This window comes from Muntiacus reevesi, chromosome 22 (assembly GCF_963930625.1).
Source record: "Muntiacus reevesi chromosome 22, mMunRee1.1, whole genome shotgun sequence".
NCBI lineage: Eukaryota > Metazoa > Chordata > Mammalia > Artiodactyla > Cervidae > Muntiacus > Muntiacus reevesi.
The window spans coordinates 31,430,679-31,452,649 of NC_089270.1; the positions used below are offsets into that span (position 1 = coordinate 31,430,679).

The 21,971-nt window shown below is 36.7% G+C and overlaps 1 protein-coding gene across 1 annotated transcript in view; it reads left to right on the top strand.

Moving 5' to 3' along the window:
- Positions 1 to 8,999, top strand: part of LOC136152750 (transmembrane protease serine 11E-like) — a 103,180-nt gene extending 94,181 nt beyond the window's left edge. The window contains exons 10-12 of the mRNA XM_065914127.1: positions 601 to 860; positions 1,711 to 1,853; positions 8,838 to 8,999. Of these exons, the coding sequence (XP_065770199.1) occupies positions 601 to 860; positions 1,711 to 1,853; positions 8,838 to 8,999 (565 nt within the window). The remainder of the gene's footprint in view (positions 1 to 600; positions 861 to 1,710; positions 1,854 to 8,837) is intronic.
- Positions 9,000 to 21,971: the final 12,972 nt, after the last annotated feature.

Below are 21,971 nucleotides of genomic sequence, written 5' to 3' on the forward strand. Positions count from 1 at the left end.
AGAATGCATATAGTTCTCTCATTCTGTACAAGATATACTTTCCATATGTCCCTTGGAGTCACTGATGCCCAGAAATATCAAAAGGCCCTAGGATCTGGCGTAGGTGACTCAGTATGCAGAATGGAGTGCACATCCGAAGACATGCATGTTTGCTCAGTTGCTCAGTAATTTCCAAGTCTTTGCAACCCTGTGGACTTTAGCCCTCCAGGATCCTCTGTCCTTAGGATTCTCCAGGCAAGAATACTAGAATGGGTTGCCATTTCCCTCTAAAGGGAATCTTCCTGACCTAGGGACTGAAGCTGCATCTCCTGTGTCTCCCTGCATTGGCAAGTGGCCTCTTTACCACTGAGTCATCTGAGAAGCCCTAAGAAACCTGACACAGTGACCTTTCCACCTTATCTGACCCCTGACCCTGAGATTGGAAAGCATTTGTGTCTATGCATAGAAACTATAATTTTAAAAGGAAAACTTACTTTGACAAGTGTGTGCCAAATATAAATAGTTATATTAGTAAAGTAGGATTATATATATATATATATTATATATATATATTAGTTATATATGGTAAAGTGGGATTTGTTCCTCATACTTTATCCTCAGGTATAAGGACCCAGCCAGGTGGACTGCTTCTTTTGGAGTCACAATATATCCTCCAAAAATGAAACAATCCCTCCGGAGGATAATTGTGCATGAAAAATACAAATATCCATCGCATGACTATGATATTTCAGTCTTAGAGCTTTCCAGGCCTGTTCCTTACACAAATGCAGTACACAAAATTTGTCTCCCCGATGCATCCCACGAGTTCCGCCCTGGTGATGAGATGTTTGTGACAGGATTTGGAGCACTGCAAAATGATGGTGAGCATCTGAGGAGAAAATCAAATCATAGTAACCTAATTTGGTATGCTAAGGCATTTAAAGAATGGAATGCCATTATGCCAAAATATGTTGGTGGTTTGGTCATATGGACCTGGGTCAATCAGGTCCTACTTGGGAACTAAGTGATTTAGAAGATATGTAAATTCCTTCATGCTTTAGGTTGCTTTCAAGTACATCACTACAACTATAGTAACGGTGCTTGGTAAGATGGCTAAAAGAGTGAATATGCCTGAAATTTTTACTAGGGTAATAACCACATAAGATTGTGAAGTGGGAGTGTTAGTTGCTTACTTGTGTCTGATACTCTTTGTGACTCCATGGACTGTAACCTGCCAGGCTCCTCTGTCCATGGATTTCTCTAGGCAGGAATACTGGAGTGGTTTGCCATTCCCTTCTCCAGGGGATCTTCCTCAAACCTGGATCTGCCACACTGCAGGCAGATTCTTTACTATATGAGTCACCAGGGTATTAACCACATAAGAGATTAGGTATCATTAATACTTACGCCTAATCGTAAAGATCAGAGAATCATAAAACTACCATCTTTCCCTACTGAAATTAACTTCTAAGCTTAATAATGACATAGAAATTACTTAAGCAACTTGAGGTTCTTTCCTAGGCACCTAACTTCATTTAAAGTAGTTATACTTCATTTCCCAAATACCACTGTATCTGAAAAAATACACTCCTAAGATTCTATGTGCCAGCTCATCCAATAACTAATTATAAAAGACTTTCTTCAGGTTTATAGAATATATATATATATATATATATATATATATATATATATATATATATATATATATGAAGTCTATTTTTTTTCTTTTAGGTAACAGTCAAAATCATCTTCGGCAAGTACAGGTAGATCTCATAGACACTAAAAGCTGCAATGCACCCCAAGCTTACAATAATGCCATAACTCCTGCAATGTTATGTGCTGGCTCCATGAAAGGAAATAGAGATGCTTGCCAGGTAAGTGATTGGCTGCATAATTTTTGTTCACCTTTTATTTTGAAATAATTACAGCTCTACAAGAAGTTGCAAAGATAGTACAGAGGGGTCCCCTATAACCTTCACCAAGTATTCTCCAGTGGTTACATCTCATGTAACTAGAGTAGGATATAAAAGCTAGGAATTGATCTTGGTACAAGGTGTACGTCTTGCTTTTTATCACATGTGCAGGTTTGTGTCATCATCACTGCAGTTAAGAACTCTTCTGTCACCACAGAGATCTTTCTCCCTTTATAAAAACATCCATTTCCTTTCCCCATCACTTTGTCATCACTAACACCTGGCAATCACCAATCTGTTTGCCATCTCCATGATTTTGTAATTTCAACAATGTTGTATGAGTAGAATCATACAGTAGCCTTTTTTCAGAATTCCATTTTGATTTTTTATATAGTTGTGCTGTATATTACAACTATTTTTAAGTGGATAAATTAAGATTTTTAGTTGGAGTTTCAATATCAAACTCTCAAAAATTCATAGAATAAGTAAACAGGAAAGTAGAGCAATGTAGTAGACCTGAAAAGCACCATGATTTATCTATTAGTGTTTCTAACCATACTCTCTCTTTGTAGGGAAATTGTGTGGTTCCTCTAAGTTAAATACACATAACTTATCATAGTCTACTGGTGTTGAGATTTTACTAGTTTGAGTTGGATTGAAATAGAAAGCATACTTTCCCTTAAGCCTCTTTAACCTTTCATCATTCATGCTATTAAATATTAATACATATAAATATTAAATATTTCCTCTCTATAAATACTGAGAGCCACGTCAGACATGTTTTTGCTTCAAGTGCCAGATGTAACTTAGAAAACTTAAGAGGAGAAGGGAAGTCTATTTACTCATTGTCTGTTCTTTCTTCCCTTCTGGTTTTCTAAATTTTTAAAAAAATTATTTTTAATTGGAAGACAATTGTTTTACAATATTGTGTTGGTTTCTGCCATATGTCAGCATGAATCAACCATAGGTATACATATATCCCCTCTCTCTTGAACCTCCCTCTCTCCTCCCCGCCTCTAGGTTGTCACAGAGCACTGGGTTTAAACTCCCTGCATTACACAGCAAATTCCTACTAGCTATGTGTTTTACATATGGCAATGTATATGTTTAAAATTCTTTTCATATCATTTCTTTTCTGTTTCAGAAATTTCCTTTAGCCATTTTTTTTAGTGTAGATCTGCTAGTGTCAAATCCCCTCAGATTTTCTTTGTTTGTAAAATTCTTTATTTCCTATTTATTTGTAAAGCATAATTTGGCCAGGCATATAATTTATGCTTGACAGGTTTTTTTTTTTTTTTTTTTTAGTGCTTAAATCATGGCCTCTGTAATTTATAATAGGAACTTGCTGTTACTAGAATTGTTTTTCTCTTGCAGATGAAGTGTCATTTTTAACTTGCTGTGTTAATGTTTTTTCCTTGTCTTTAGTTTTCAGAAGCTTGAGTTTGTATCTTGGCAGGGATTTCTCTTGATTATACTGCTTAGGGCTTACTCAGCTTTTTAATCTGCAAGTTTATGCCCTTTGACAAACTTGGGAAAGTTTCAGCCTTTATCTCTTTGAAAAATTTTCAGCTTCATTTTGGAATCCAATAATAGGTATGTTAGCTCTTTCATTATGCTCTCAGACATCTCTGAGTTTCTGTTCATATTTTTTCCACTCCTCTTTCTGTGTTTTCAGATTGAGCAGTTTCTATCATTCTATCTTCAATTTCATTGATTTTGTTTTTACTTCCATCATCTCCTTCATTTTTATGATAAGCACTTTTAGTGAGCTTTTCTTTTCTTTTTTTTTGATTATTGGATTTTTTTGTTTGTTTTATGATGGAAATTGCCTAGTAAGACATTTTTGTGATGACTGCTTTAAAATCTTTGTCAGATAATTCTAACATCTGTCATCTCAGTGTCGGTGTCTGATTGCCTTTTCTTATTCGAGTCAAAATTTTCCTGGTTCTTGGTATTGGATGATTTTCAGATATATCCTGGACATTTTGGATATTATGTTATGAGTTTCGGCCTCTTATTTAAATCTTCTGTTTTTACAGAGCTCCTCTGACATGCCAGTGGAGGGGGTAGGGGAATGGGGTAGCACTTCCCCCACTCATTGTCCCCTGACACCAGGGTGGGGAAAGAGACCTCTGTTACTGCTGGATGGAGGTGGAATTGCAGTCTTCTCACTAGGGTTTCCTTTGTGGCTCAGTTGGTAAAGAATCCACCTTTAATGCTGGAGATCTGGGTTTGATCCCTCAGTTGGGAAGATTCCCTGGAGAAGGGAAAGGCTACCCACTCCAGTACTCTGGCCTGGAGAATTTCATAGACTGTACAGTCCCTGGAGTCACAAAGAGTCGGACACGACTGAGCCACTTTCACTAAGTGTGGGTTTTTTTTTAAGATGGGAGAAAATTATTAAATTTATTTTATTATTTCGGCCGTGTGGTGCCGGGCATACAGGATCTTAGTTCCCCGACCAGTGATCCAACCCGCGCTCCCTGCACTGGACAGCCAGAAAAGTCCCAAAACTTATTAAATCTAATTTTTTTAAAAATATACCATTAAAAAATATATATACCATTTCCCCTCCTCACCCTTCATGATGGAGGAACAGAAAATCCCCTCACACCCTCCATTTAGGGGATTTCACATATAAAGTTTGGGATGGTGAGGATGAAGTAAAAAAAATACCATTCTGGATGGGGACAACTTGTTACTGCTCCCTTTGTGGCCTCCACTGACATCATGGGATAATGCCCTTATCACTGCTTGGCTCTCCACTAGATCTGTTCTGACATCAGCCTAGAGGGAGAGAGAGTTCTGCCTCATCGGTACTGGGGGGTAGTTCATGCTCCCCAGCTGGTTACCGCAGGGGAGGAACAGGAAGGCTTCATCATCACCTGGCAGGGATGAAAGAGAGGCTCCCCACTCAGCCTCCTCTGACACCAGTCAGGTGGGGATTGCCTTACAGAATCCTTATATTCTGAAAGGGTGGAAGTCCAGTCTCCCCACTTGGCCCTTGCTGATGGGGTTGAGATGGGACCACACTTTTTTCTGTGACTGACTCACAGTGTGTACACATCACCCAGTTTATACATTATCAACTCATGACCAATCTTATTTCATTCCTACATATTTTAACCCCAACCTTCTTCTTCCCATCCTCAACTCCAGGTCTATTTTGAAGTAAATCACAGTTGTTTATAATTTCATTTGAAAATATGCTACCTCTTCTATTAATACAATGCCTTTTTTTTTTTTCAACTTTTTTTTTTTTTTAAATATTATTTTATTAGTTGGAGGCCAATCATTTCACAACATTTCAGTGGGTTTTGTCATACATTGACACGAATCAGCCATATAGTTACACGTATTCCCCATCCCGATCCCCCCTCCCACCTCCCTCTCCACCCGACTCCTCAGGGTCCTCCCAGTGCACCAGGCCCGAGCACTTGACTCATGCATCCCACCTGGGCTGGTGGTCTGTTTCACCATAGATAATATACATGCTGTTCTTTCAAAACATCCCACCCTCACGTTCTCCCCCAGAGTTCAAAAGTCTGTTCTGTATTTCTGTGTCTCTTTTTCTGTTTTGCATATAGGGTTATCGCTACCATCTATCTAAATTCCGTATATATGTGTTAGTATACTGTAATGTTCTTTATCTTTCTGGCTTACTTCACTCTGTATAATGGGCTCCAGTTTCATCCATCTCATTAGAACTGATTCAAATGAATTCTTTTTAACGGCTGAATAATATTCCATGGTGTATATGTACCACAGCTTCCTTATCCATTCATCTGCTGATGGGCATCTGGGTTGCTTCCATGTCCTGGCTATTATAAACAATGCTGCGATGAACATTGGGGTGCACGTGTCTCTTTCAGATCTGGTTTCCTCAGTGTGTATGCCCAGAAGTGGTATTGCTGAGTCATATGGCGGTTCTATTTCCAGTTTTTTAAGAAATCTCCACACTGTTTTCCATAGTGGCTGTACTAGTTTGCATTCCCACCAACAGTGTAAGAGGGTTCCCTGATGATAGTATTAGATGTGAATGTCTCATAAATTTGGGGAACTAAAGAGGAGAAACCAAGTTTGGCTGCTTTTCTGTTTCAGGAAGAATCTGGTACTTCCCCCCTCTCAAAAATCATGAATAATTTTATATGCAGAAACCTTTACTTGGGTCTCTTACTCCCTCCCCTCAGTGGCATGTGGCTACCTCCTCTTAAAATATGATCTTGTTTAGGGGTTCTATAATCCTGAAATATGCTGATTTCCTCCCCTCCTTTTCCAACAACTCATTTCTGGTTCCTTATTTTGGTTTCTCTTTATTTCCCTCTCTGTCTGTCTCTAAGCCTTGTTGTTCCTTAAGACTCATCTATTTTTTCTCTACATATACCTTCAAATAAATTACCTTTTCTTTAAGTTAGCTGTCACTTTAATGTCTTCCAAATCTCCAAAATCAATCTCTTGCCCAAATTCAGTCTCACATTTCCACATACTCCCAAACCATTTCCATATACATGTTTTAAGTTGTTCGTATAAGACTAACTTTTATATATGTTCCATCTTAGACTCAACAGGCATTCAGTCAACTCAATCGCTCAGCCATGTCTGACTCTTTGCGACCCCATGGACTGCAGCATGCCAGTCTTCCCCGTCCATAAAAAGCTTTTTTCATTTCAAGTTTCTCATTTATGTGGCTGGCTTTCATTATTCTTGGAATCTTTTAGTTTTAAATCTCTTTCACATGTAATCAATTAAATCATAGAATATTTTCGCCTTACTATTTCTACCATATTTATCTCCTTGTCTCCATTCTTTCTGTTAAGAACTTAATCTATTGCTTCATTGGTTCATATCTTAATCACTAAAACTGGTTTCTTGTTTATCTTCTGGCTTTAAGTTTCTGTTATGATATGTACATTCTTTTCTAAAAAAATTTAGTGGAGTAGTTGATTTACAATGTTGTGTTAGTTTCTGCTATACATCATAGTGAATCAGCTATACATCCCCATATTCTTGAATAAACTTCCTGTTCTGTTTCTCATTAAACCACTCACTAAAAATAACTGCATTTGAGGGGGAAATAACAGTAGATACAGACCAACCGACCCCTCAAAAGTTATGCAACTCTGTAACCAGAGAATTAACATCATCAACAGCAAAAATAATTGTACCTTGAAAAATAACAGTGTAGGTAGGCAGATTGCCCAGGGTGGCTGGTGGCTGACTGAGGGAAAAGTTAAAAATGCGCAAAAACAATAGAGTAGAAATACTGGCTTGTTGAGGGTGAGACAAAGCACATGGGAGTGTAGCTCTGGGCAGAGCAGGAAGTACAGCCTGGCAAGACCTGAGAATTAAACAAGGATGGGGTGTGCCTCTCTGGGTAGGGAGAAGGGTTCCTGGGCATGGACACTCTTAACATTTTCTTAAACTAGAGCCTCCAAGGCTTCTGCCTGCGCAGTAACTGAGCTGAGACCTTTTTTTTTTTTCTGGAAATTGCAGTTCTACTCTCATTATTCTGGTTCCCTTGCCTAAGTCAAAACACCTATAAGCCATCACAACTTCCACTTTGTACTGATGTAGCTCCCTTATTCACCAATCACATGTGAGCTAACTAGTGTTAACAGAACCAACTATCTCTCTATTTGATACTTGCTGGACATCACCTTAGTTTTCAGCTTGTATTGCTGTTAGAGTCACTGCTGTCTTTTTTCCTTAATTATTTTATTATCAGACTCATTCACTCCTGTCTCTTAAACAGATTTAAGCTTTGTAGTTTCTGGCATATTCCATTTCTTTTTCCTAATCTGCTATGTCTTCATATAGGCCTGGGTGCCAATTATCTAAATGATTTTTTATCTGATAGCTTCATACAGTACACTTTGCTTCTATCAGTAGATTGTTCACTCCTTGAGGGGAGGGCTCATGTGTTTAGACTTTTTTTACATCTCCTACCACATATGAGAGTATAAGGAAATATACCTATTGGTTAATTGATTTAAAAATTACAAACACATTATATCTAATTGAGTTAGTATTAGTTAATACTTTTATGTAGATGAAATGAATTAGTATAATGTAAGGGAAAAAAAAGCATGGACTTAGTGAAATCACTCTGGATATTGAATAGCATGTGATATCAGGAAAATTGCTAAACTCTGTTAGTTTCAGCTTCTTCATTGCTAAAATAGAGAAAATGAAACCTAACTCCCTGCTTTGTTGCCAGAATTATACAAGTTAACGAAATAATATATTAATTATTTAAGCACTTCATATAGTGTTGACCATGTAATGAATGATCAGTAACTAGAGATCCCAGGATTTTGGGAGAAGATCAGTCAGCACCTTGTTTTTGTGACCCATATAAAAGAAATAGCCTACTGGTTTTCACGAGGCATAAACAATCGGACTTTGTGGTTATATATACATATTCACTAAGTTCTGTTTTGTGCCAGGCTCTATGCTAACCACGTTATGTACACTGTCTTACATAATCTTCAAAATTATCATTGCAGGTAGGTGTTATTAGGAGCATTAGCAATAAGTAAATTAAAGGTCTTAGCCAGCTTGGAGGGGCCAGAATTGAGCTTTAAACCCAGGTGTCTGACTCTGATGGCCATGCTTTCATCAGTAGTAAACTCCTCACCCTTCTTTTAGGAGATGTGTCATACTGATAGAGTGTGGGTGGTTATTTGTCAGATGTATCAGATTGGGGCTATTCTGCCAAGAGATGGAGTCTTTCATCTCAGAGTACTGAACCCTGAGTCTAACCAGCTCTCCAAGCAGGGAGCTCCTCCTTTATGTGAATTCCTGGCATGGATAAAGGACATCACTTCTCATTTGAACACACTGAAGATTTTTTAAAACTGCCCCTTTCATTAAACTCATGTTAGAAAATATCACATTTCTCTGTAATAAGCTGCATTATTAATTACTAATCTCTCCCTTCTTTAGGGCGACTCTGGAGGACCTCTAGTTAGTCCAGATGCTAGAGATATCTGGTACCTTGCTGGAATTGTGAGCTGGGGAGATGAATGTGGACAACCCAATAAGCCTGGTGTTTATACTAAAGTGACTGCCTTCCGGGACTGGATCACTTCCAAAACTGGTGTCTAAGAGAGAACAGCCTAGCAGAATGGAACACACTTTTGTGTACAGGTCATTCTTAGAGGTACAGAATTGCAGAAGTCATCATGCAGGTCACCTAGATCTGACCAATCGAACTAAATCATCTGCTATTTCCTTCCTAGCTCTGCTCCGCACACCATCTTGCTTCTACCAGATGGATTCTGCCTCAACTTGCAGTGACTTGTTTTTCTAGAAGTTTTCTGTCATCAAATTTTGACTTGTTGACATAAATCTCTCTCATGCGTGTATGCAGTTTGGAGGGATCCCTTCCTTCATTTCCCTGGCTTTTCTCAACTCAGTAAATTTCCCCTTTCAAGGTGCGGGACAAAGAGTAAAACGAAATATGAAAAGAAAAAAACTACATTTTTACATACAGAAAAGTATTAGGTGTTTTTTCTTAATGCAGTGAAGAAAACGATCATAATCATTATGAAAGGTCAGGTAAAGAGACAGCAGAAAACCAAATACTTCATGATGGTGAAAGAATGGGCACTAAATTAAGGAAATAAAGAGAAACCAAGATATAATTTAATTGCATTTCCAGCAAACTGACAGAGACAAATGTGGGGAAGATTCTATTTTCTCATGGCCTACAATAATTATACAAACTCTATGTAATGTATTTGTTTTAAGTTAAAGCAAATAGTATTTATTTAACATGGCACTACTAAGAATGTCAACATATCATAATAAAAAATAAATATCATCAATTTGCTTGACATTATGATAATCCACAAAGAAGGGGAAGATGGGGAAAATGTTACTCATCAATTTACTGCGAATTTCTTTCAAATCTGAGGCTAGAGTGAAAATTTACCTAAGAACAAGCAGTGTACATTATGTGGTAAGGTTTTTGTATGGTTGGGTGGGAGGAAATAAAAATAGAATGTGTATGAACTATTGAATGAAATGGTATTATCACCAAGAGCTTGTGTGTTTGTATTTAAAGTTTTTCCACATTGCATAGCTGTGAAGGGAAATAAGGTCCAGGTATGAGTGTGAATAGTTGTATAAATGCAGCTACAGGTCAGACCTCTATTTTGAGATGACTGCGGATTCCGGCCTCACCACTCCACCTCCTTGCCCTCATTGCCAGTTCATTCTTACACCATGTGTCTCAGACTCTCCTCTGGGCTCAGATGAGAGGATATTATGGGGAATTTATCCTGGAAGATGCCTCCCTGTTACATCTAGCATGACACTGAATTGCTCACCGCCTGGATAGAAAATTGATGGAAAAAGCCTAATGCCAACCACCTTCCTGATTTCAGCTTTGATAAATTACTATTGAGTTGCTAGACATACAGCATTCAAGTGATGTAGGCTCTATGAAGTTCGGATTGGTTTCATGTTAGTGGTGAGATTTCACTGAATCTTTGCATTACCCTTTCCTCATTGTGTATAATTACTCATATGAGTTCTGTATTGTACCATAACCACTTTGAAAGAAATATTAGTAGAAAAAAAATCCACCTAAATAACATTGGCATATGAACTGATACAATTTAGGCACTTGGCTAAAATATGATATGAAATCGGACATGAATTGACAGTGTTAAATATTTTGTAGAAATATATTTAATGTATTGAATTCTTTTGAAAAAATTGAGGAAAACGAATTTTAAAGAAAGACTTAAGTACATTTCCTACCATTTCTCTCTGTGTTCCTCTTGTTTGAGTATACATCACAGTTAGGCCTCTAGGTGGCACCCGTAGGCTGTAGGTAAATAAAGGGAAGCAGGCTCTCAGGGTGTTCAAGTAATGATGAAAGCTGTAGTAGGCATCCTGTGTCAGGGTCTTGTAAAACCAAAAGATTACAATTCATCTCTAAGAAGGTGTTTAAAAATTAATCCATTTAAATTGACAGCATGTTAGTATTTTCCACATTTCTGGAGGTAGTTTCCAAATTGAAGTAAAATCTACAATGTGATAGGCATTTCTTTGGCAAACTTGAAGAGTTTTAAATTAAGAAGAAATTTTAGAAGTTTAATTTCACAGTGACATCATATTTCTCAGAGAAATGTTTCTCAAAAGATCTTAGAGGTTTGGCCATAGTGAATATTTAAGCGCTAGTTCAAACTTAATGTGCACAGAGAAATAGATAAAATAGTATCATATTTTTAAATGACAATTTTCTTTAAAAGTTAACTTCTAAAGGATTTCAGATCTTCCCTGGTAGCTAACTGGCAAAGGAACTGCCTGCAGTGAAGGAGACCAGCGTTCAATCCCTGGGTCGGGAAGATGTGCTGGAGAAGGAAATGGCAACCCACTCTAGTATTCCTGCCTGGAGAATCCCACGGACAGAGGAGCCTGGAGTACAGTCCATGGGGTGGCAAAGAGTCGGACATGACTGAGCGACTAACACAACAAAGGGTTTCAGCATTCCTGAACTTGTCTTTTTTAGCCATTTCATTGGAGAAAGTTAAGAAGTCATGACTGAAATAGTATTTATTAACTGTGCAAGAGGGCAGGCATTTCTCAGCTATATTTTCTCTCTTCCCACAGGACCTAGTATAGTGCTCTGCATATAATAGTCTTTCAAGAAATGTTGTTGAACTGACCTTTTGTTTTTGTATTATGCAGAACGTGTAGCTTTGTTACTATTTACACATCGATTTTAAGAAGTAATCCCAGATTTTACACTGTGTGATATAAACTAGTTATTTAAACACACTAAGCCTCAATATAAACACTTATAAAACAGGGATAGTAATATTCACCTCAAATGAATGCTGTAGAGATTAAAATGAGATATTTAAAAGTGCTTAACAAAGTTCTTAGAACATGAATGAATGAATGAATGTGAAGTCTCTCAGTCGTGTCCGACTCTTTGCAACCCCATGGATTATAGCCTACCAGGCTCCTCTGTCCATGGGATTTTTCAGGCAAGAATACTGGAGTGGGTTGCCATTTCCTACACAGCAGATGCTAAAGAAATTGTGCTATTATAACTGTTGCTGTAAACTACAGTGTTATATGATTGCTACTTGATTATTAATAGATTGAATAAGTATTTTTAAAATAAAAGGTAATTAGATCAACAGAATGGGTTGGTTTCTTGTTTAATTCTAATTCTACAAAAGAACTTTTATAGAGAATTCCAAAACATATTATCAAGTTGTTTGTTATTCTAATTTTTCATTTCAACTTTTAAAAATGATAAACCTTTTTAAATATAGAGCTACTGGACCATATGAAGATCTACAGTCTAGTTCAAATGATGCTTCCTCCATGAGGCCTTCCTTGACTCTCTCAAGTGGAGACATTCTTTTTCCTGAAATTTCTGACCACTTAAAATAATTTTTTATAATCAGATAATCATAGACTCACACAGAGCTATAAAACACATGCATGCTAAGTTGCTTCAGTCATGTCTGACTGTGCGATCCCATGGATGGTATCCTGCCAGGCTCCTCTGTCCGTGGGATTCTCCAGGCAAGAATACTGGAGTGGGTTGCCATGCCCTTCTCCAGCGGATCTTCCTGACCCAGGGATGGAACCCACATCTTTTGTATCTCCTACACTGGCAGTTGGGTCCTTTATCACTAGTGCCACCTGGGAAGACTGGAAATATAATAAAGAGATCCTATGTATTCTTTATCTAGTTCATGGAAATGGTAACATCTTGATTAGCTGCAGCACAATGTCATAACTAGGAAGTTGACCATGAGACAATCGATCAACCTTATGAGAGTTTATGCTTTTAAAACATGCAATTATTTGTGTGTGTATTTAGTTCCATGTAATTTTATCTCACGTGTGGATTTGTGTGCCATCACCAAGTCACAATGCAGAGTAGTTTGGTCAAAGGATCCCCCATGCTATGCACAGCCATCTGGCATCATCCCCATCCCCATTCCCGGTCTGTGATCCCTGGCAAACATTAATCTGTTCTCCATCTATATAATTTTGTCTAGGAATGGTATATATTAATAACTGGGATTATACAATATGTCTACTTGGGAGGCTGGCCTCTTGACTCAGCGTAATTCCTTTAAGATCAATCCAAAGTGCATGTGTTATGCCCACACATGACAGTTCATTCTTACTTTATCGCTGTGTGTGTTTCACAGCATGGGTGCACTGCAATCTGTTTAACCATTCATACACTGAAGGGCATTTGAATTGTTTATAGTTTTTGGCTACTATGAATAAAGCTACTACAATATTTGTATGTGGATGTGTAGGTCTTTGGGTGAACATAATTGTTCATTGTTTGTATCTTTCCATTTTTTTCTCAAAGTGTTATGCAGACACACATCAATTGTCAACCCTAACTTCCTTTGTGTACAAACTTTACATTTACCGCTGTTTCTGCTGTACCATCCTAGGCACTCACTGGCCACTTAGAAACTTTGCTGTGCCAATTATATGTTCAAATGCAATAAGGTTATATCTTAATAGGGTTATTATATTAATATCTTTCTATGTAAAAATAGGGAATTTAATAATCAAATTTTGTGACATTCAATAAATTCACCAAATATTTTCAAAGAAATAGATTTTAGCAGAAAGCAAGTGCAGCAATGATGTTTATTAAGTCTAGAATATTTCTCTTATTAGTGCTAGCACTTCTGGTGGTGTAAATTAACAAATATTGGTGATGTTCAGATTTCTTTCTGCAAAAAGAAGCAGTCATATCATGAACTGGCTGACTTAAAAATAACAGAAATTTGTTTCTTGTGGTTCTGGAGGCTGGGAAATCCAAGATCAAAGTGCCAGTTATAAAATAAATAAGTACTAGGTTTAATGTATAACATTATCAATACAATTAACACTAAAAAATAATTCTATATTTGAAAATAAATGTGAGGACATAATTAAATAAATTGCATGCAATGTCCCATTACAAATGGCCTTTTGGACCAAAATAGACATTTCTCCAATGAAGACATACAGAGAACCAAGAGGCATGTGAAAAGATACTCAACATAGCTAATTATTAGAGAAATGCAAATTAAAAGTACAATGAGGCACCTCACACCAGTCAGAATGGCTATCATCAAAATGTCAACAAACAATAAATGCTGGAGAGTGCGTGGAGAAAAGGGAAACTCCTAAGGTATTGAAAGTACTGTTGGTGGAATGTAAATTGGTACAGCTTTTATGGAGAATAGTATGAAGCTTCCTTAAAAAACTAAAAATAGAACCACAATGTGATCCAGCAATCGCACTCCTGGGCATATAGTCAGACAAAAACTATGGTTTGAAAGGATGTATGCATCACACTATTCATTGCAGTGCTGTTTACAATAGCCAAGACATGGAAGCAACTTAAATGTCCACAGACAAAGGATGGTAAAGAAGATGTACCTATATACAATGGAATAACACCCAGCCATTCAAAAGAATCAAATAATGCCACTTGCAACAACATGAATGGACCTGGAAATTATTATACTAACTGAAGTAAGTCAGACAGAAAAAGACAAATATCATATGATATTGCTTACATGGAGAATCTAAAAAAAAAAAAAAAAAAAAAAAGATACAAATGAGCTTACTTTCAAAACGGAAGCAGACTCACAGACTAAGAAAATAAACTTACGGTTACCAAAGGGGAAAGGTGGGGAGGAGAGATAAGCTGGGAGTTCAGAATTGGCACATATACTCTATTATTCTGAAAATAGATAACCAACAAGGACCTACTATACAGCACGGGGAACTCTGTACTCTGTAATAATCTAAATGGGAAAGGAATAGATATATGTTTATGTATAGCTGAATCACTTTTCTCTACACCTGAAACTAACACAGCATTGCAAATCAACTATAGTACAATATAAAATAGAAATATTTTTAGAATGAACTTTTCTTCCCACAGAAACATACGTAGGTAGAACTCCAGATGGTGTTACTAATCTGTAAATCAGAATTTCAGTCAGGAGAGAAAATCTGCTGGTCCAGGTGGAGGAATTCTGCAAGGACAATTAGGATATTTGTATTTAACAAACATGATAAATGAAGAGAATTCTATTCTATTTGTGATTGCACTCCCTTCCCAAAAACCTCATGTGAAGTGGCAAAAATAGTATCTTCAGGAAGCTGAAAATATTTTGCAAATCATAATAAAATATGTAGTATCTATGAGTTTACTAGCTCTTGCCCCAGAATTTAGGAAGTATTTGCTAATGCTAAATTTGAAAATCTCATTTATCAAATAAATATATTTACATTTATGGCTATAAAGATTTGAGAGTAGAAGTTTGACAATAGCTATGTATTTAAAATTTTACATGTTTGTACATGCATGTTCAGTTGTGTCCAGCTCTTTGCAATCCCGTGGACTATAGCCCACCAGGCTCGCTCATCTGTCGATGGAGTTTTCCAGGCAAGAATACTGGGGCAGGCTGCATTCGCTACTCCAGGGGATTACACATTTAGCTACACAAATAATTAGTACTCACTTTTTTTTTTTATGAAAATGGAGTGCACTGAAACGTGTATCTCCTGGACACATCAACTTTCTTGGAAAAAGTCATGTAGTTATTATAACAATATTCTGATATTGGTTCACATATATCGAATTTCTCTTATCATGTGTAATCTCTATAGATCACAGATGCATTCTTTTCTGTATCTTTTATATCTACTTTCACAGCACCTTGCAGTAACTTTTCAGTTCATGTTGTTGGCAGGCTTTTTATTTTGCTTTCATACAGAAATAATTCCCTCTCTAATAGCTTATATATTAATTTTTTAGAAGTTTTGTGGTGAAGTATAAAACAGAAAAGAATACAGAAGACAAATGTACAGAACAATAAATTGTCACGAGGTAAACAGCCATGTAATTACCACCTAGACAAGAAATAATACTCTGCCAGCATCCCAGAGAACAGTATCCTGGACTTATAACTCAACACCCTACATCTAACAGTGTTTGAATATTACAGAAGTGAAACTGTATAGTTTCACAGAAGTGAAACTGAAAATATAGTATATATTGTGACTCTCATTTGTGAAAATCATTTATGTTGATGCATGTATCTGAAGTTCTTTTACTTAAAGTGCTGTAGAATATTTTATTACATGAGAATATGACAAAGTATGGCTTCTGTGGTAATACCTTTTTATTGTGTGAAGATTTTGCTATCTTCACAATCATGAATATTATTTCTTAAATTATTTTCTAAAAGTTTTATTATTTTGCAGTAAGATTTATGATCCTCCATAGTAGAATGCTATGTAAGGATCAAGTATCATTGGTTTTCTTTCATAGAGATATCCAATCCAGATATTGGGCATATAGTCACACTTAACAAATTGCCTTTCAGGAGGCCAACTCAAAGCGTGGTGGGTTTAACAACCACCCTTATTCAGTATGGACCCTGGATTCCAATTTTGACACTGTTGCCCTGATACTATTAGATGCCCTTCTCAGCTTTAGCATCCGTTTTCAGAAATAGCAGCTCCAATGGCAGGTTAATTAACTTCTTTGAGTTTATCTTCACCAAGATCTTGGCCTTGGAATTTTTATTTTGTTAGCTTTATGATATTGTCAACAGAGTTCTTAACTATTTTACCCATTTTTTCCTACTATAATTTTCAGGAATGTTGGTCTCATTTCCTTAGTCCATCATCTTAGGAAATACCAGTCCCATGCATTTAAAAAAAAAATTAATCTTCTTTTTTCTACTCACTATCTAGGTGCCTTTTGATAAGTTGCAAACTCTTTGAAGTTCAATTTCCTTATTTGTAAAGTGGGAGTGACAATATTTATCTCATGTTTAATCACTAAATTGTGTCCAACTCTTGCAACACCATGGTTTGCCCCCCAGGTTCCTCTGTCCTTGGGATTTCCCAGGCAAGATTACTGGAATGAATTGCCATTTCCTCCAGGGGATCTTCTCAACCCAGGGATCAAACCTATGTCTCCTGCATTGGCAGGCAGATTCTTTATCACTGAGCCACCAAGGTAACCCATTTATCTCATAGAATTGTTGAAAAATTAATATGAAAGAGGTATATAGAGACTGCTGCTGCTGCTGCTAAGTCACTTCAGTCTTGCCGGACTCTGTGCAACCCCATAGACAACAGGCCACCAGGCTCCCCCGTCCCTGGGATTCTCCAGGCAAGAACACTGGAGTGGGTTGCCATTCCCTTCTCCAATGCATGAAAGTGAAAGTGAAAGTGAAAGTGAAGTCGCTCAGTCGTGTCTGACTCTTCTCGACCCCATGGACTGCAGCCTACCAGGCTCCTCTGTCCATGGGATTTACCAGGCAAGAGTACTGAAGTGGGATGCCATTGCCTTCTCCCGGATATAGAGACATTGGAAAATAAAAAAGTAAGGCTACTACTGTATCTTCAATGAATGATAACTATTATTTTTGCTATATTAATAATGATAATAATTCTTAAGGTGATGATGAAGACAGTAAGAATTCTAAGTAACTCTGTCTACCACATTGCCCTAATCTCCTAATCTAAAAGTGGTATAAAGTTAATCTGAAAATATTTATTTTAAGTGAATCAACATAGGCTTCAAGTAATGACCGCTTCCAATTTTAGATTTGCCCAAGCCATACTTTTAGTAACTTCTCCACTTCTTTTAACCCAAATTTTTTTCAGATTTAGTGGCAAATGATTTTCACTAATAGTTTTTCTCAGTTAAAAAATAAACTATGTTATCTCCACTCTTGGACTCCTCTCATTTTATGATTCAACAAAATCTCATAAACATCAGCTATAACACTACACATAGTTTCATTTGTAAGTACTCTTAGTACTTAGGAATGTAATTCATCTTACAAAAGACCGAAACTCATCAAACAGCAATTTGATCTCTTATAATCCATCTTTTTTATTGAGTACTAGACTTCAGTTCACTATGTTACAAGGGTTGGCAAAGAATGTCAATCTTCCTTCAGCCTTTCTTTAGTAGGAATAGATTATATAATGAAGTTATATTTTTAGCAACAAAAATTACCAGTGCACAAAAAATGGTGGTCTAATCTAGAGAATTTATAGGAAGTGGGCAGGCAATCTAGTATCAGAATATTTGGATCTGGTACACACACATCATTTGAGTAACAGTCCTATAAACTAGGTTATCCAGATTCCTTGAGAATATGAAAGTAACATCCTAGTTATGGACCCATGCATTCTAGGGATAGAGAATATTGTAGCTCCCATTCTAAGTTCCCTACATGACACCTTGGTCAAAAACAATGTCATGAGTTTGATAAATATCTAATAATTCCCTAGAGCTTGATCATGATGAACTATTGGTAAAACTGAGCTTCTAGCTTTGCTATTTTGAGAACTAGGTCCTGTGAGAAGTACGCTTATTAAGAAACAGTGTCCTGTAAAAGGCTGCTAGTAGCTCTCCAGACAAGCTAAACCAAAATATTACAAATGCAAAATAAAAAAAAATAGTACAAATAAGAGCCAAATACCATGTAGGAATTCCCTGGTGGCTCAGCTGATAAAGAATCTACCTGCAATGCAGGAGACCCCCGTTTGATTTCTAGGTTGGGAAAATCCCCTGGAGGAAGGCATAGCAACCCACTCCAGTATTCTTGCTTGGAGAATCCCCATGAACAGAAGCGCCTGCAGTCCATTGGTTCACAAATAGTTAGAGATGACTGAGCAGCTAGGCACAGCAGAGCACTATGTAAGAATAAACAAGTAATAAAAAGAAAGGGGAAGAGGTGCCTGCTTCCTGTTCCTGACAATGAGACTGTAAGTGCCTATTGAGAAACTGGAGTGCATGAAAAATTAGTATAAGGTGTAAACCCAGCACTTTAGGATCTTATCATCTTCTTGGGGAAATAAATATAGCACAAATAGAACAATAAATAATAATTAATTGTTATGAGGTATGTGCAATATTATGACAGAAAATAATAAAATTAATGTGGGCCAGAGTAACTTCAGAAGATTCAGTAGAATAGAAAATGTTAAGGTGGGTTTGAAGGATTTTGAAAATTTTGTAAAGAAATGTGTTTGGATACAAATGTCATGATACAACTTGGGGAAAATATAAACCCAGGAAGAGAAAGTACTCTCATGAGATGGATAATTCCAGCTGCTATGGAGCACTTGATTAATTTTTATGTGAGTTTGTTAAAACACTGCGACCTCATAATTAAATTGAAACTGGAACATGCAGTCTATGGGAATGTTTTGGAACACATGCATATTCTATAATGTACTCATTTAAAGAATGGTGATTCAACAAAGCCATTAATATAATATGACATATTTTTCCTTTACAGTGGAGAGGCCCTTTGTAGTTATGGGACCAAAGGGAGAAAAATAGCATAAGTACTGAAATTTTAGGCTTTGTTTAAGATGGAAGAAAGGTTCATACTGTTTCATAAACAGCATTGTTTATCCAAGGAAAGTTGAAGAAACACATCTGAAGTTGCTATTCTTGATATTAGAAGCAAATCAAAAGAAAAAAGAGATCCTATTAGATGATTGGGGCTTCCCAGGTGGCTCAGTGGGTAAAGAATCCTCCTGTAATGCAGGAGACCCAGGAGACATGGGTTTGATCCCTGGCTTGAGAAGATACCCTGGAGGAGGAAATGGCAAACCCCTCAAGCATTCTTGTTTGGAGAATCCCATGAACAGATGAGCCTGTCGGGCTATGGTCCATAGAGTTGTAGAGAGTAAAATATGACTGAAGTGACTGACATGCATGCCTGCACATGAGATGATTGATATCTAACATAAATACATAAATGCATTAGCTTCAAATCTTTGTCTTGGAGGCAAGGATATACAATGGAAAAAAGACAATCTCTTTAACAAGTGGTGCTGGGAAAACTGGTTAACCACTTGCAAAAGAATGAAACTAGAACATTTTCTAACACCATACACAAAAATAAACTCAAAATGGATTAAAGATCTAAATGTAAGACCAGAAACTATAAAACTCCTAGAGGAGAACATAGGCAAAACACTCTCCCACATGAACCACAGCAGGATCCTCTATAACCCACCTCCCAGAATATTGGAAATAAAAGCAAAATTAAACAAATGGGACCTAATGAAAATTAAAAACTTTTGCACAACAAAGGAAACTATAAGTAAGGTGAAAAGACAGCCCTCAGATTGGGAGAAAATAATAGCAAATGAGGAAACAGACAAAGGATTAATCTCAAAAATATACAAACAACTCCTGAAGCTCAATTCCAGAAAAATAAATGACCCAATCAAAAAATGGGCCAAAGAACTAAACAGACATTTCTCCAAAGAAGACATACAGATGGCTAACACATGAAAAGATGCTCAACATCACTCATTATCAGAGAAATGCAAATCAAAACCACAATGAGGTACCATTACACGCCAGTCAGGATGGCTGCTATCCAAAAGTCTACAAGCAATAAATGCTGGAGAGGGTGTGGAGAAAAGGGAACCCTCTTACACTGTTGGTGGGAATGCAAACTAGTACAGCCACTATGGAAAACAGTGTGGAGATTTCTTAAAAAACTGGAAATAGAACTACCATATGACCCAGCAATACCTCTTCTGGGCATACACACTGAGGAAACCAGATCTGAAAGAGACACATGCACCCCAATGTTCATCGCAGCACTGTTTATAATAGCCAGGACATGGAAGCAACCTAGATGCCCATCAGCAGACGAATGGATAAGGAAGCTGTGGTACATATACACCATGGAATATTACTCAGCCATTAAAAAGAATTCATTTGAATCAGTTCTAATGAGAAGGATGAAACTGGAGCCCATTATACAGAGTGAAGTAAGCCAGAAAGATAAAGAACATTACAGTATACTAACACATATATGCGAAATTTAGAAAGATGATAACGATGGCCCTATATGCAGGGAAGAAGAGACGCAGAAGTACAGAACAGACTTTTGAACTCTGTGGGAGAAGGTGAGGGTGGGATGTTTCGAAAGAACAGCATGTATATTATCTGTGGTGAAACAGACCACCAGCCTAGGTGGGATGCATGAGTCAAGTGCTCGGGCCTGGTGGGCTGGGATGACCCAGAGGAATCGGGTAGAGAGGGAGGTGGGATGGGGGACCGGGATGGGGAATACGTGTAACTCTATGGCTGATTCATATCAATGTATGACAAAACCCACTGAAAAATAATAAAAAAAAAAAAATATATATATATATATATATATAAAAGAAACCAAATCTTTGTCTTATAACATACATATGAGTTATGGATTATATTTCTAATAGCTGTTTCAACAAATAGTTTTCTATACCTCAGTGAGTATGTAAAGAGAAAGTTTAAGTTTGTGCGAAGTCCAAAATGTGGTTTTCCTGAAGGATAGGTAGCAATTCTTACAGTGGTGATTATGTCAGTTTTGGAGACTTGAATTTTTTTTCTAGGAATTTTTCCACCTGATATAAATTTAAAATTTTATCTTCAATAAAATAATTGCATTCCAACTTATATTATAAGAGCAACATTACCTTGATTACAAAGCTTAACAGTGACATTAAAAGACAATAAAATTATGTCATTCTCTTTCAGGAGCATGAATATAAAACTCCTAAAGAAAATAAGATATCAAACCTAGTAAAATATAAAGTGTATCACATTTTATTTGCAATATAGTTAGGGGTCATTCTAATAGAAATACAAGTGTGATTTGACATTTAAATAACAATCAATTTAATTCACAATATTGATCAAACAAAAATAGAAAAATGATTATCTCAATAAATGAAAAAAAGCATTTGGAAATGGAAAAAAAGTCAAAATTAATTTATTATAAATATTAGCAAACTAAAAGCAAAAAGAAACTTCTTTAATCTGATTAAATGATAGTAAATATCCTATTCAATGGTGAAATACCAAAAAACATTCCCTAAAAGTAGGAACAAGAGAAGGATGCCAGCTATCACCCATTCTATTCAACAGTAACTAGAATTCTATGATGTATGGCAAAAGTAATCAATCAACCAATCAGCTAAAAGAAAATAAAAATATAAGCAATGAAAAGGAAGTAATAATATTGTACT